Source organism: Dromiciops gliroides, chromosome X (genome assembly GCF_019393635.1).
Source record: "Dromiciops gliroides isolate mDroGli1 chromosome X, mDroGli1.pri, whole genome shotgun sequence".
NCBI classification, from domain to species: domain Eukaryota; kingdom Metazoa; phylum Chordata; class Mammalia; order Microbiotheria; family Microbiotheriidae; genus Dromiciops; species Dromiciops gliroides.
In genome coordinates, this window is record NC_057867.1 from 71,027,711 (window position 1) to 71,043,943 (window position 16,233).

Here is a 16,233-nt window from a genome sequence, read left to right on the forward strand (position 1 = left end):
CGTTATAACTGCTACAGTCAGAGAAAACTTAAATGGAAGTTTCTACCTTTTCTTCCCATGGCCATTACAATCAGTTGACTGCCATTTTGCTGGAACTGCTCAGGGAATAGTAGGATTTTATAACTGTGTTAATATTTTTTTTTGGTGAGGCAATTGGGGTTAAGTGACTTGCCCAGGGTCACACAGCTAGTAAGTGTTGTGTCTGAGGCTGGATTTGAACTCAGGTCCTCCTGAATCCAGGGCTAGTACTCTATCCACTGTGTCACCTAGCTGCCTCAGGATTTTATAACTGGAAGAGACCTTAAAGATGATCTAGTTCAACTCTCTCATTTTACAAATAAGGAAACTGAGGCTGAGAGAGGTTAAGTAACTTGCCTGAGCTCGCATAAATGATCAGCAGCAGAGCTGAGATGAGAACCTATGTTTCTTCATTCCCTGCCTTTTCTGTTATGCCATTCTTCTTCTCACATGGGCTATCAGAGAAAGTCAGACCATTGGGATCTCTGTAATGTAGCAGAGTAAGGCTGAGAACTGCAGAAAAGGGGGACTGATTTAAGTAATAATGAGAGGAAATGATCCCCAGCATGTGACATGGAATCTGTAACATGTATAATTGAGAGATGACTATATTTAAATTTTCTTATTTTATTCCTTCCCCTCTCAAAATTAATATCCAGTTGTTAGCAATAATGAACATTATGCATCTGAAGTTTTAGAACTTCTATGGTGCACATTGGTGGGGAGGGGGAAGGTTTACCTTCAGCCCTGTCCTTCTAATAAGTGCTCTTCAAGGCAGTCAGAGACCCCTTTCAGAAATGAGATGGTCTTTATAAAATGGCCTCAATGGCCAGCCTTCCAAAATGGCAAATTTATATCTGTGGGTTTTTTTAGTTAACTCTTTGACAACTTAAAATCTTGAGCATTACAGATTTCCATAGCCATTACTTACAGGGCCAATCACTATTAAATGACCATAAGACTTAGAGATGTTAGAAGGGCTCTTAGAGGCCATTAGTCCAAACCCTTCATTTTACAGATGAGAAAACTGAGGCTTAGATGGGTTGAGCAACTTGTGTGAGATGACACAGCTTGGCAGTAGCAGAAGCAAGAACTGAATCCCTCTTTTCAAACCCTAGATCTGATGTTCTTTCTCTCCTAACCCAGCCTGAGGTTTCCTTACTTAATTTCCCCTTTGTGCCAATACCACGAAGGGTTCAGAAAAGAATTTTTGAATCTCCAGGTTTCTGAAGTTGTGATGTCAATGAAAGAGGTGTTGTGATCCCTAAGCCAAAAATGCAAGGTAGGGTGCTTCATATTGAGGGTGTTCTCTGGAAATCCCTGTGTTGCTTTGTGGGCCTCATAGCCCCAATCACATCTGATTTTACAAAGTTCTTCGAGGAAACTCCAGATGCTGTTGGAAGTTGTGCCGGTGACTCATTAGGGATGCTCTTCTGAGTCAGTTTCAGAGCAGATAGCAGCATGGGGTTTGAACACAGTTGGGGCCTTGAGATAGTGTGTTTCAGCTAAGGTACAAATTGGAGAACTCAATCATTCATGCCCATTAATGCTCCTGGTTTAGCTTTCACCTGAGTGGCCTAGCCAAATTGTATTTCCCATATAATAATTAGATTTCCCCTTTTCAAAATTGCCTGGTGAGGAGTGTCAATTGGTGGAGGTGCTCCTTATTTTCTCTCTGAAACTTGTTAGAGTAGTGTTGCTGGTGGAAAAGTGGCTTCCGTGTGTCAACCCAGAATTGGCTTTATCTCTGTGGCAGGTGAGTAAAGCCCTATATGTTTAGTCTTTGAAGTGTTCTGGGAATCTGCAAGAGAAAAATGCTATTAAAATGGAAATTTTCAATTATTAGTGTTAATATTGAATTTCTCTCCAATTGAGATTCAAAGGTATTATTTGACCTGGTTCAGTCTGGCTTAATCAAATCCATGTTTTGAGGCCTAAAATTCATTTCAGCTTTATTAAAAAGGAGGTTATAGATTTGATGAGTCATCTCTGTAATAGAGGTAGTGACTCTTTTGGAGAATTGGAGCTAATTCAAGAGTTTAATTCAAAAGCTCATCATGAAAACAAAGAAAAAAGTCCTTCACATGGCCTACTCCCAAGAGTAATCTCTTCTTCAAGTCTTCTTTGTTTGCTTTTGTTAAATGTTCATGGCCTCCAGAGTAAGTTATTTGGACTTGCTGACATCAGGTTAAAAAGTAGAAGAGATTAGTTTGGCAAATACTGCAAGTCTAGGTCTGCATAACAACTTCATGTTAGGACCACGTTCTGAAGAATATCATGAACACTATACTACCCAGCTTCAGTTTGGGCTAGTCTTTACATAATGTTCCCAAATGCCAGTCTTATAATTTCAAATTCATTTTCAGCAAATTGCTTGCTGTGTTCTAGAAACTCTGCTGGTGCTAGGACTACAAGAAAACAAAGCAGTCTGGGCCCTCAATGAGCTTATTTTCTTCTGGGAGAATACAACACGGCACACATAGAAGTGTAATTAGGGATAGAGAGTGAAAAAGGGGGAAAGGTCTGGCTCAGACAAAATGCTCCAAGATCATTGGAGGACATTGTGAGCACTAATAGCTAGAGGATATATTGATTAGTGTCTAAATATTATTGCTCTTGTCTAAATGTACATATGTGTATCCCATGGAATCTACAACTACAGAATTTAACAAAATCATTCCCAGAGAAGAAATTTATCTAATATTCATTATAAAGTTTGTCAGTCGAAGACCATTTAGCTGAATGTGAACAAAAACTTATAAATCTTGGACGTTTAATAGTAAGATCTCAAGGCCTCACTTCAAATCATGTCACGGTCCTTGTGGCTTTGCCTTAGTGGTTTACTGGCCATCAGTCCAGAGTTCCTAATGTCCTAGCTGAGCTGAGCTGGGCAGGAATAGGTGGCCAAGAAGGGGAAGGAAAGGTCAAGAGAGTTATGCCCACATGTTTCATGTCTGGAAGGAGTCAGAGGAAAATGTCTTGTGCTTTTTGGCAGCTAGTGTTCCCACATGGAGGTTTTATAAACTTCATTTTAAGAAGTGTTTTGAAATGTTGCCTCAAACCACATGTACTTTCAGAGTTGGCCTTCCAAAAATGACCCTTCGATTGATGAACTCCCCCCTCCCTGTCACCCCCAAGGGCTGCTTGGAGCAGAGACTTAAATGGCTCTTTCTTGCTAACTCTTGAAATAAAGTTTCATTTCTCCTGTTAAAATAAGTATGGGTTTGGCACTATGTTGCTTTTTCATTTATATTTACATAGGATACTCTGAAAACACCCCTCTTACAGTTGGCAATTACTGACTGATCCTTATCAAGGGACGTCATCCAAAAATCCTGTGGGCGTTTGTGGCTCCTATCATGCTAGATCATAGAGCACTTTCCTGGGCCATGTTACAGGACAAATCTTGTTGAAGCCATGGAGGATTTCTCCATGACCAATACGAATATAAGCTTTCTCTGATAGAAAAGCCAGCTGTTACTTTTTGACATGGAAGTTTGTGATCTAGAATTTACCAGAGTCTTTTTTGGAGGAAGCTCTAATGATGGTAGCCATTGTAGATTATCACTGTTTTAGTTTCCCCAGAGGATTAATTAGCCTGTTATTGGCATTAGGTATAAATGGCAAGAGATAATGCTCAGTGAAACCCAAATTGATAGGGTCTTCTATTATCCTTCTCTGGCAGGCTTCCATTTGTCACTCTGACAGAATACGGAGTCCTGAAAAACAAAATTGTTCAACTCTGCCTGCAGTTAACGACTATCGTGCAACAGGTAAGTGATGGTTTATCAAGTATTAAGCATGAGTTATTCTTATTGCTGTATATATCCAGCCGGGTGCTGAGGCTTGTTTATCGTTACTTTGCAATCTCTCTCCTACCTATACTTCCTTTTTCTATTTGTACCAATGCTACTTTATGTCAGGGCTTATTGACCTTTCACCTGGACTATTGCAGTGTTGTTGTTTTCCTCAGTTTTTCAATTGTGTTAAATTCTTTGTGACCCCGTATGGGGTTTTCTTGGTAAATATGCTGGAGTGGCTTGCCATTTCCTTCTTCAATGGATTAAGGCAAACAGAGGTAGAGTGACTTGCTCAAGGGCACAAGCTAGTGAGTGTCTGAAGCTGGATTTGAATTTAGGTCTTCCTGGCTCCAGGCCCAGTGCTCTATCCACTGAGCAAACTGGCTGCCAGACTATTGCATTTGCCTCTTTGTTTCCCTGCTTTCAACTTCTTCCCTCCAAACAGTCCTTCATATTGGTACCAGTTTAAAACACTCATTTATGCATAAGGCCCCTTTGCTCAAGTGTTGTCATGGGTTCTCCATTTTCTGCAGACTAAAGTCCAAACTGCATAGCCATACATTCATAGCCCTGTACCATCAATCCCCTCTGTTTCCTTCTGGCTTATCTCCCTCTCTTCTCTTAGAAGTTCCTTCCATTCTAGTCAACCTATTCTCTTTATTATTCCCCAAAAATTTGATTCACATTTTCACCTTGGAGTCTTTGATCATTTCACCCTTCAATTGATCTACGTCCAATTCTTCCTTCAAGGCCTAGCTTAAGTCCCATGTTCTCTACGAAGTCTTCCCCAACAATGCCCAACTGTTCCCTTCTCTAAACCCTAGCCACACTTATTTTTGTGTCATTCATTTGTTATTTAGCTGATGCTACTTTTTATCATTATTTGTATCTTTGATCTTTTTGTTCTGTCTCAACTTCATTTTGAGGTACTTGGAGTTAGGGACTTTGTCTCATATCTTTGTGTTTATGTGGAATAAACAACTTAGAGTTCAGTAAAGATTTATTAATGATGGAATGTATAAAGAAACTTCATGACAGTGGTGTTAAACTCAAATAGAAATGGGTGCCACTAACCTATACATAAGGATCCCTACAGGCCAAATATTGACTTAGAAAACCTCACATTAACATTGTCTATGTCTTATTGTATTTTTATTTCATTAAGTATTTCCCAATTATATTGTAATCTGGTTTGAACTGTACATGGGAGTGTTGTCAGCCACATGTAGCCTGCAAATTACATATTTTATACCTTTGCTTCCAGAACATTGCCCTCTTATCACAGTTATTTTATCTATCAATATGCCACTTCTCATATAAGAAAATAAACCTGAATCCAGTTGTGGGAATTCTGCTGCTTCTTTCAAAAAATATAGGAGCCTCTTTTTGGATCTATAAATAGTTTGATAACTGTGTATATCATATTTCTTTTCAAAATCATAATTGATTTATTTTTAATGTCCCTTTCTTTTTAAATTTTGAGTTCAAGATTATCTTCCTTCCTCCCACCTCTCCTCCACCTCCCAACTATCTACCCTCTGAAAAGGTAAACTATATGATATCAGTTATATATGTGAAATCATGTAAAACATATTTCCATATTGGCCATATTGCCCAAAAATCCATAAAAAGAAAGAAAGTGAAAAAAGTATACTTCAATTTGCACTGAGAGTTCATCACTTTTCCCTCTGGAGGTGAATAACATTTCTTCCATTATCTTTTGGAATCATTGTATTGAGCAGAGTAGTGAAGTCTTTCACAGATAATCATCATTACAACATTGCTGTTATTGTACACAATGATCTCCCAGTTCTTCTGGCTTCACTTTGCATCAATTCATATAGTTCTTGCCATTTTTTTCTAAAACCACCCCCTGATCATTTCTTATAGCACAGTAGAAGTCCATCACAATCATATGCCCCAACTTTGTTGCCATTCTCCAGTTGATGAGCATCCCCTCAATTTCCAATTCTTTGCCACGACAAAAAGAACTGCTGTAAATATTTTTGTAAATATAGGTCCTTTTCCTTTCTCTTTTATCTCTTTGGGGTATAGACCTAGTAGGGGTATTATACACAGTTTTATAGTCCTTTGGGCATAGTTCAAGATTATGCTCCAGAATGACTAGAGTTCACCACTCCACCAGTAATTCATTACTGTACCTGTTTTCCCTCATCCCTTCCAGCATTTGTCATTTATGATAGGTGTGAGGTGCTACCTCAAAGTTGTTTTAATTTGCCTTTCTCTAAGCAGTAGTGATTTAGTGCATTTTTTTCATATGAGTATAAATAGCTTTAATTTCTTCTTCTGAAAACTACATGTTCATATCCCTTGACTATTTAGCAATTGGGGAATGACCCTCATTTTTATAAATTTGACTCAATTCTCTATGTGTTTGAAAAATGGGGCCTTTATCAGAGGAACTTGCTGTAAAAAAATTTGACATTATTTCATTGTCTATAGTACCATTTAGCAAAATGTAGTTTCCCTGATTATCTCTTTTAATTAGGTCTATTTCTGCTTTTGCTTTGTTGAGATCATGATTGCTACCTCTGACTTTTTTTACTTCAGCTGAAGCATAATAGCTTTAGCTCCAGCCCGTTATTATAATTCTTTGTTTGTCTTTCTGTTTCACGAGTGTCTCTTGTAAACAACATACTGTTGGATTCTGGTTTCCAATCCATTCTGATATGAGCTTCCATTTTATGGGTGAGTTCATTCCATTCATGTTCACAGTTATAATTAACTGTGTCCTTCCCTCCATCCTTGCCCCCTGTTTATCCTTCTCTCTCTCTTTTCATCCTGTCCCTCCCTCAAAAGTATGTTTTGCATCTGACCACTACCTCCCATAATCTGTCCTTCCTTTTATCGTCCCCCATGTATTTTGTCCCCTTCCCCTCTTGTTTCCTTTTTGGGTAAGATAGATTTCTATAACCAACTGTTTGTGAATATATATATACATATATATTCTTCCCTCTTTGAACCAACCAATAAGTTCCCTTTCTGAGCAGTCATCCAATCCCCTTTCTGTCTCTGGGCTGAGAGAGCTCTTGAATCTGTTGCGGATCCTGCCATCACAGCTTCCTTCAGAGGCCACCACTGGTGCTCTTGCCAAATCCTGGGCCTGTGTCCATCCCAGTATTAAAGAACTCTCCTGCAAACCTCCGAAATTTTCTTAGGCTCGATAAATGTCTCCCTCTAACTTTTTGTTGGCTCTGTCACTCCAACATTTTGTTTGAGGCATTATCCTAAAGTTGTTTTGAGGGAAATGTTGAGAGAGATCAGCTGGGTCCTGGCCTGTACTGTCATCCTCCTATTTCTTTAGTATCACCATTCCATCTAGCACAATGCTAGGCACCCAAGAGATGAACAAAAGAATGGAAGTTTCAAGGAGTTAGGGGTAAGAAGCTGTGGTGGACAGGAGCCTCTTATTGATGTAAATCCCTATGGATACTTTTCAGTTCTAGTTAGCTCTCTACCTATTACCCATGTTCTTTTCTTTCCTAAGCCCCAGTGCTTGGTCTGATCATGTCAATGCCCTGCTCAAAAAACTTGTCTGCTTTCCTTCCCCGGGTCACCAGCCCCCCATTCATTGTCTTCATCTAGGATTGGCCTCCTCCCCTGTTCCCATGCAGATGGGAACACAGCCTCACATCCTCTCCTCCCTCCTCCTGGCCCTGCAGGAACATGGGGTCCTTTTGTAACTTTCTAAGAGAGTTTTCTGAATGGAGCTAGAAGATTCTCCACAACCCCTTACCTTTTTTCATTTATCCCATAAATGCACACAGGTGCCAGTGGTGGCATTTGGGACACACAAAACACACATTTCTATGTGACTAATTTCTATTTTCTGAGGAAGGAGGGCAAAGAAGTAAAGACCTCTGTCTGGGGGGAGAAAATAGAATGAGGGATGAGGTTACCCATAACAGGGTTGGAGTCATAGCCATGGGGATTTACTCTTCCCTCCTCCTTTGCCTTTGTGAAACCCTTCTTTGGCCTGGTGCTGAGGGGTGGTAAGAAGTAAGACTGGGCTTGGAGATGGAGGCAGCAGCAGGACCTCTAGTATCAAATGGAAGGAAGAAGTCTACTGAACGGGGGTAATAGAGGGCTAGGGATATGTGTGGGATGTGCTTATGTTCTTTAGAGATTGCCTGTATATCCTTTTTACCTGCTTAACCTATCTCCTCCTTCCTTGATCTTTACATTTGAACACGACTGCTGGGAGGAAATTATGTAAGCGCTTTGGTTCCGATCCGCCATCACCCTCATTAATCTTAGAGATTCTCATCCCAATTTACTAACAATCACTGACTCACCCAGAGTTACATAGCAGCCAATGGCAACGTTCATTGGAATCTCTATTTGGTAACATTTCTGTTAGCTGGTACCACTTAAAAAGCAAATCTGCAGGTGGCTTGAGTACTTTTGAAAATTGGCTCCCTCTTTCTTAAAAGGCTTTTGAATGGTGTTCTTTGTGCTTAGGATATACCTCTTATTTGAGTTTCAGATTTGGGGCTCAAGCATCTTTAGTAAAGACAGAGGAAAAAACCCTTTTTCTTGCCACAAAATTTGCAATGAACTTAGCTAACAATTGTCTTGTGACCATAACCCAGGGAAAGGAGGAAGGAGATAGAGATCAGGAAAAAAAGGAGATGAGGAGATTCAGTTGAATAGTGAGTTGAAGAGTGAGGGGCTGACTAGCTCTTTCCACTCCCGCTACTCCTTTAACTCATTGTCTACCCTCGCAAGGACAAACACATTAGAAGACTCCTTGCTGGCCAGGTAATTGCTTTTGCTATTTCAGAGCAAAAGGAAAAAATAGGGGGAAGGAAGAGAGTCATACAGAGAAAAACATTTTTCATCATTTTCTTCTCCAAATGAGTACAAAAGTGTGTGTGTGTGTGTGTGTGTGTGTGTGTGTGTGTGTGTTGTGGGTGGAAGGTGAATAAAAACAACATATTTTTTTCAAGGAAATTATGGTATAGACCACAAAATTGTATTAGTCATTTGGTCATAGGAGATAAAATCTATTCCCCTAGAATATATCTTTGATGTCTTTTTTTTGTTTGTTTTTTTAAATTTTTTGGTGAGGCAAGTGGGGTTAAGTGATTTGCCCAGGGTCACACAGCTAGTAAGTGTTAAGTGTCTGAGGCTAGATTTGAACTCAGGTCCTCCTGAATCCAGGGACGGTGCTCTATCCACTTATCTTTGATGTCTTTAAAACTGTTCCTATCACCACTGGACTCATTACTCTGATCACTTTAGTTAACTGAAGGAATTGGCCCCAACTCCTTTTCTTGGTTTGCCAATCTATGATGAAGCCAATCAGAAGCTTTCTATTGGTCATCCTATTACTTCAGTCTACATATAGACTTACAGCCTTCTGGGCCAAATATACTTCTTAGGTCTAGGAGCAAGTGACCCCACTTTGTTATAGTGTATTGATTTATAACATGTGTTAAACAACCACAGTATTCTAACTAGGTATTCTATAGGAATGTAGAAGAAACTGAAGACATGATAGCCCTGATCTTGAGGGACCTGTGATGTATCATGTATCTTTTTTCTCTTCAACATTTTTGTGGACCACTATTTCAAGATACTTATGCCTCTTCAGTTTTACTGTTCATCTGTGTGAACTAAGCCTGCAATAAAATGGCTTTTCTGTCTAAAGTTTGTTTTAAAACATTCAAACAAATGACTTTAAGTGCTGCCAGCCAAGCTGACTTGATGGAATACTCTCTGTGCCACAGGGGGAGAGGAAGTAGAATGAAATTAAGAAAAATGGAAACAATTTGACCCCAAAGTGCCAAGAAAAATTATTCTTATTCTTTTGTCCCATATTTTTGGCCTCATGAGGATGCCTTTCTGTTATCTTCCCCTCCCTAACCTTATGTTCTTTTGTATCAAGCCTGTACTTTTAATGGAAAACCTCACAGTGGCATCAATCTCAACTTCATTTCGTTGGAAAAATAATTCATTAGAAAATAAAAGGGGGCAGCTAGGTGGCACAGTGGATAAAGCACCAGCCCTGGATTCAGGAGGACCTGAGTTCAAATTTGGCTTCAGACACTTGACACTTACTAGCTGTGTGACCCTGGGCAAGTCACTTAACCCTCACTGCCCTGGAAAAATAAAAACAAAATTTAAAAAAGAAAATAAAAGGAAGGGGCAGCTAGGTGGCACAGTGGATAAAACACTGGCCTTGGATTCAGGAGTACCTGAGTTCAAATCCAACCTCAGACACTTGATACTTACTAGCTGTGTGACCCTGGGCAAGTCACTTAACCCTCATCGCCCTGTCCAAAAAAAAAAAGAAAAGGAAAGGAAAATGTATCACTGTTTCTTCTAGTGAAGACTTTGGTCTTCACATATGAGCTATATGTTAACTTATCAACCCAGTTTTAGGGTCTAGACTTGTGATTTTACATGTGTAGGAGATGTGAGAGCAAACTCTTGCAGACCAGCAACTTGCTTGTAACTTAAGTCTTTGATAGTTGCCTGAGTCATTGAAAGGTTGAGAGGTTAAGTATTCAGATCTCAGTTTTACAGATAAGAAAAATGAGACTTATAGACTTGTTCAAGGGCACTGAGCGTTAGCTGCAGGTCCAGAACTCCAGGTCACATCTTCTGACTCCAAAGCACTGAGCTTTCTAGCGTTTTATTCACGGACACTCATTTTTTGAAAATTTCTCCATTCTACTAAGAACAATTTTTAAATAATTATTTGAGATTTCTTTGTGCTTTAAAGCTGAAATATTTGTGGACTCAGAAGGATACTCAAAGGAGTGGAATTCCTATGCACAAATTAAAGAACTCTCTAATGAGGCACTGATTATTATTCTTGTCACTGTTGGAGCCCTAATGTTCAAAGTGACAGGGACACCAAGCCACTGGACTGTGGAAGGGCAGGGGTATTCTTACCAAACACAAAGTGTAGCTTCATTTTTTTTTTTTTTTGCATTGGGTGGTGTCATCTGACCACTGACTTGGACAAAGGGCAATTATTAACAGCTTGTTATGGTCCACAGTTGACCCCAACAGCAACCTAAAATAGGTGTCCTGACCCCATCAGTGATGGCTATCAGCTCAGCAACTCTGGCAAGGAAGATGGTAGGGGCAGTGATAAGAAACCGGCCATAGAGGAAAATCAGCTCCCTCTCCTGCATCATGCATCTTTGTGTAGCATCTTAAACCAGAGACATTAGGGAGCTCATAGGAGATCTGAAAGAACTCTATGTCATATCAGCAGGTCAGCCTGATAAACAACACAGGGGTGGGGATTAAGCCCAGGATGAACTCTGCCTATTCACAGGAGAGAAGGTCATACATGCCACATGTCCAAAAAATGGAGGCAAACCTATATATCATGCACAAACTACACGGGAGGTAGTAAAGGTACTGTGTGCAACAGCAGACAAAGGCTGCAACAATTTTCTACAGTCATCATGCAGGCCCTGCACTGCTGTCTAATGGATAGCACTATTAGTCTGCCACATAGAAGACCAAGATCTCACAGATAATAGGATTTCAGATCTATAGCCAGAAGAGACCTCAAAGCTTGTCTAGTTGAACTCCTCTTTTAAGAGATGGCATGTGTCTTATGTGGAACCAAGGTAGGCTAGCTGTGGGAGACTGGTTGAGCAACTCAAGACCTTAGCTGGTACCCCGGGAAGGGTAGCACAGTGCTCTGTGAGCCATGCAGATTGGGTTGGCTGAACAAGCTGTGAGCCTCATGTGGGACTCTCCTTTGGAGGAACACTTTTTTCTAGGTGTTCCTGAAATGTCTTTGATACTTTCTGTGTTAATTAGGCATGTCTAGCCCCTCTTCCTTCTCCTTCTGCCTCCCTCCCCATCCATTAAAACATAAGATAACCTTTTCCATCAGGAGACACACCAGAGGATAAATCATGTTCATAGAAATGGTTGTTACTTACTTCAAAACAATAGTTCTGATTTTTCTCTAAAACTCTTGAATTTATTTAGAAATGTTAAATTTGCATCCCAATAAATTCCACTGAATAAATAAAATATGAGACGGGTGGTGGTTTTTCAGACTGCTTCATTGCAGCTCTGGAAAGTCACCTGCAGGAAATGTTGCAGGGGATATTGCCCCATATATCACATACTCGAAGGGAGAGAAGAGCTAAGTGCACCTGGCTTCTGTTAACACTTGTGCTCTGCAATTTATTGTGCTTTCAAGTCACCTCTGGGAGCAAAGGGAAGGAGAGAGAGGTTGGAGAGAAAGACTTACCGCTATTACATTATAAGCCTTCTTCAGGGCTCATCATTTTAATCTTGGTGTGGTAAATACTGTGTCATCCTTTAATGTATCATTCCATTCAGCTGCTAACTTTTACATCTAATTCTTCAATTAAAATAATCACACTTAATATGCCCTTCATTACATTCAGGGGACACTACTAAGGTTCAAAGTGTCTTTTAAGTCTTTGTTGGTACTTAACGGTTTTTCCATGATAACTAAGGTGGCAGAAAGAACATTGACTTTTCCCTCCTTCCAATCATTTAAACAATTCCCTTTTGTTCTTTTAATAAGGGAGTTTTCTATGTTGAATTTAAATGAAGGAACGAGTACCTGTGTTTTCTTGAATCTATTCTTTAGGGAATATAAAAATAGAAGTTCCTAAGAGTTCCTAACTTCATGTTTTCAGGAAATATGGGAACTGCAAAGGGTTAGTGTTTTGAACCATAAGATTGAATCATTTGTAGCAAGAGTTTATGCCAGAAACTCTTTCCGATATTAGATTTGAACATTTCTTTGGGGGGAAAATTTAAAAATCACGTTTGTGCCAGAATATGTGGATAACTGATACATGTGTCAGTAGGTCAGAGTAGGGCTCTCTAAATTGTATAAAGGAAGGACAGCTGCCCATGGAATCTCATGGGAAACTGAACAAGCGAAAGAATAATGAGATAGCACATACTGACAGACATCTCACCAGAGCCTGAAAGTGCATCATACTTTAAAGCCAATTGAGCACTAAATACCTTCGAAACATTTTCATTTGGTGTTGGGATTCCTTAGGAAACTTCTGAAGACATTGGAGTTACTACTCAATATAGGTAGATGAGAAAAAAGTTTAGCACCTTAGAATTTACATAGCAATAGATCCCTTTATTCATCTCTAGCTATCTTTATATATTTACACACGCATATACAGAGGGTCTCTTCCAAAGTCTTGATGCAGCATTAAGGTTTATACAGGGTTGGACACTTTGAGGAAGAAAGCTATTGGACAGAAGACACAGCTATTGAAGAGTAAGGAGGGCCAAGGATAATAAGCACTAAATGGGAAGGCCTTCCAGCAGATTACAAGTGCACTGTTGACAGTGATCACTCTTTAATCTGTACCTTCTATCCATATAATTCTACTGACTGGGAGGTGCAACTTGTTTGAACCGTCTTTATTTCCAGGTTTCCCAGGTACTCTCCTGACCAAGTACTAGCCACACTTGGGTCTTTATGGCTTCCTGGATTATATTCCTTTGGGGTGGGCTGGTTAGGAGTTAATAGATCTCTATCAGTCCATTTCTTTTTTTTTTTTTTTTTGCGGGGCAAAGGGGGTTAAGTGACTTGCCCAGGGTCACACAGCTAGTAAGTGTTAAGTGTCTGAGGCCGGATTTGAACTCAGGTACTCCTGAATCCAGGGCCGGTGCTTTAACCACTGCGCCATCTAGCTGCCCCTTATCAGTCCATTTCTAATAATGATTTGCTACTGACGTCTAGATAATTTCTTAATCGTTTTACATTTTAGCTTTCTCAGGAAAGGGTCAGCTGGAGGGAAAATTAGCAAGTAGGTAGTCAGCTTTCTGTCTGAAACTGTATGTCCTTCTGTGAATAGTCCATGTTAGTAGATTCTTGCTCATCATCAGGTTAACATATGCAAATGGAAGGCAATGCTTTAACCGAAAGGACTAACTTAAATATGAGGATTACATATTTCTCAATTACAGATATGGGTGCTCTTTAGGGCAGATAGGACCCTGTGGCATCCCTCAAGACATACTATGGAGGATGCTACATTTATTTATCTTTACTATGCTTAGCTTTAGGGCTCTACATGGCCTTCCGTTATATACCACTAACTACTTCAGTATTAGAAGAATTTAATTGCTCTGATGATTTTAGGTCAGGAACTCAATCACTTTGGTATTTGTATCCCCTACACTTACATATTGCCTGTTACATAGTAGGTACTTAATACATGCTTACTTGCTTGGTTGATTAGAGAAAACTGCAGGAATGGATATATCTCTGAAAAGTTGGCTGTTAAGTGAATTTCTGTAAAATAAAATCACATTTTTCTATTTATTTCCATCTAAAATGGATGGTGATGAGTGAGCTCTCAAACTCATGACATGATCGCTACAAAAAACGTCAAAATAATGCCATAGGACAATGCCTGGAGCAGCAAAACCCACAGACGAATGTTCTGAAATCATCTTCCAATCAAGAACAGTTTGGAAGGTCAGAAGGAGGGAGCCCAACCCCACAGTCACGCTGACATAGATCCATTCCCAGGAAGGCCTTACCAGAGAAAGAGACGCCCCCAGAGCCTCTGGATCAGCTGAAATGCCAGTGTTGTCTGGAACTAAGCTCACAGTCTGGTGAGAGGGCTGAGCCCTGGGCAGGGGGGAGACTACAGGGGTCTCTGCTGGTGCTGAGGCAGAACTTGGGTTTTTCACCCCTGCTGGGAAGTAGGAGGTAGGCTCGAGTAGCGGTGGCCCAGGTGGGGGAGGGGCACAGGCTCGTTGGAGTTGACAACCACAACACAAAGCTGGTTGATTAGCAAGTTGGTCTGGGGTCATCTACGGACCAGGGGATGGACCAGAGAATAGGCCAGATGAGTGAAGAACCTGATCCTACTTAAATGATACCACCTGGGATTTCTGAAGCTTGGGATACTGCAGCCTGGAAACAGCACCCCACTTTAAGGAGCTAAAAGTCAAGTAAAAGAAAGGCAAGATGAGCAGACAGAAAAAGGGGAGGACCATAGAAAGTTTCTTCAGTGACAAGGAAGATCGAGGTGTACCCTCAGAGAAAGATTTCAACGTCAGGGCCCCTATATCTAAAGCTTTGAAGAAAAATATGAATTGGTCTCAGGCCATAGAGGTGCTCAAAAAGGACTTTGAAGATAAAGTTAGAGAGGTAGAGGAGAAAGAGAAATGAGGGTGATTCAGGAAAGACATGAGAAAAAAGTCAACAGCTCAAAAAGTCAAATTGGCCAAATGGAAAAGGAGGTACAAAAGCTCTCTGATGAAAATAATTGCATAAGAATTAGGATTGAACAAATGGAAGCTAGTGACTTTATGAGAAACCAAGACACAATACAGCAAATCCAAATGAATAAAAAAAAATGGAGGGCAATGTGAAATATCTTCTTGGAAAAACTGCTGACCTGGAAAATATGTCCAGGAGAGATAATTTCAAAATTATTGGTCTACTTGAAAACCATGATCAAGGAAAGAGTTTAGATATCATCTTCTAAGAAATTGTTAGGGAAAATTGCCCTGATATTCTAGAAGCAGAAGGTAAAATAGAAATTGAAAGAATCCACCAATCACTTCCAGAAAGAGATCCCCAAAGGAAAACTCCTAGGAATATTATAACCAAATTCCAGAGCTCTCAGGTCAAGGAGAAAATATTGCAAGCTGCCAAAAAAGAAAGATTTCAAGTAGTGTGGAGCCCCAGTCAGGATAGCACAAGATCTAACAGCTTCTACATTAAAGGACTGGAGGGCATGGAATATGATATTCCAGAGGGCAAAGGAATTGAGATTACAACCAAGAATCACCTACCCAGCAAAACTGAGCATAATCTTTCAGAGGGAAAAATGGGACTTTAATGAAAAAGAGGACTTTCAGGTATTCGTGATGAAAAGACTTGAACTGAATGACAAATTTAACTTACAAATACAAGACCCTAGAGAACCATAAAAAATTGGAGTTGGGGGACATACCTGGGGTGGTACAGTCGATGACTGTCTTGTGTCTGAGGCCAAGTTTTGGCTGGGATCCCCCTGGGTCCAGGGGTGATGCTTTGTCCACTGTGTCACCTAGCTGCCCCATGCTGACATCTTTAAGGTTAAATTGAGGGGTGAGGGGAATGCACTGGGGGAAGGGAGAGGGCAGAGGTGAAATCCTACATGAAAGAAACAGAAAAGGGCTTATGGAGTGGGGGAAGAAATAGGGGAGGAGCAGGGCAGTAAATGAATTTTACACTCATCAGAAAAGGCTCAAAGACCTTAAACTCATCAGAGTTGCCTCAAGGAGGGATTAAGATACACACCCAACTGGGTGGAGTAATCTATTTAATCTGGGCAGTAAATGAGCCTAACACTCATCAGAATTGGCTCAAAGACCTCAATCTAATCAGAATTGGCTCAAGGAGGGA

At 40.2% G+C, this 16,233-nt stretch overlaps 1 protein-coding gene across 1 annotated transcript in view; it reads left to right on the forward strand.

Moving 5' to 3' along the window:
- The window catches only part of LOC122733284 (connector enhancer of kinase suppressor of ras 2-like), a 565,211-nt gene that overhangs the window by 223,783 nt on the left and 325,195 nt on the right, over window positions 1-16,233 (forward strand). Inside the window, exon 4 of the mRNA XM_043973567.1 lies at window positions 3,704-3,791. Within this exon, the coding sequence (XP_043829502.1) occupies window positions 3,704-3,791 (88 nt within the window). The remainder of the gene's footprint in view (window positions 1-3,703; window positions 3,792-16,233) is intronic.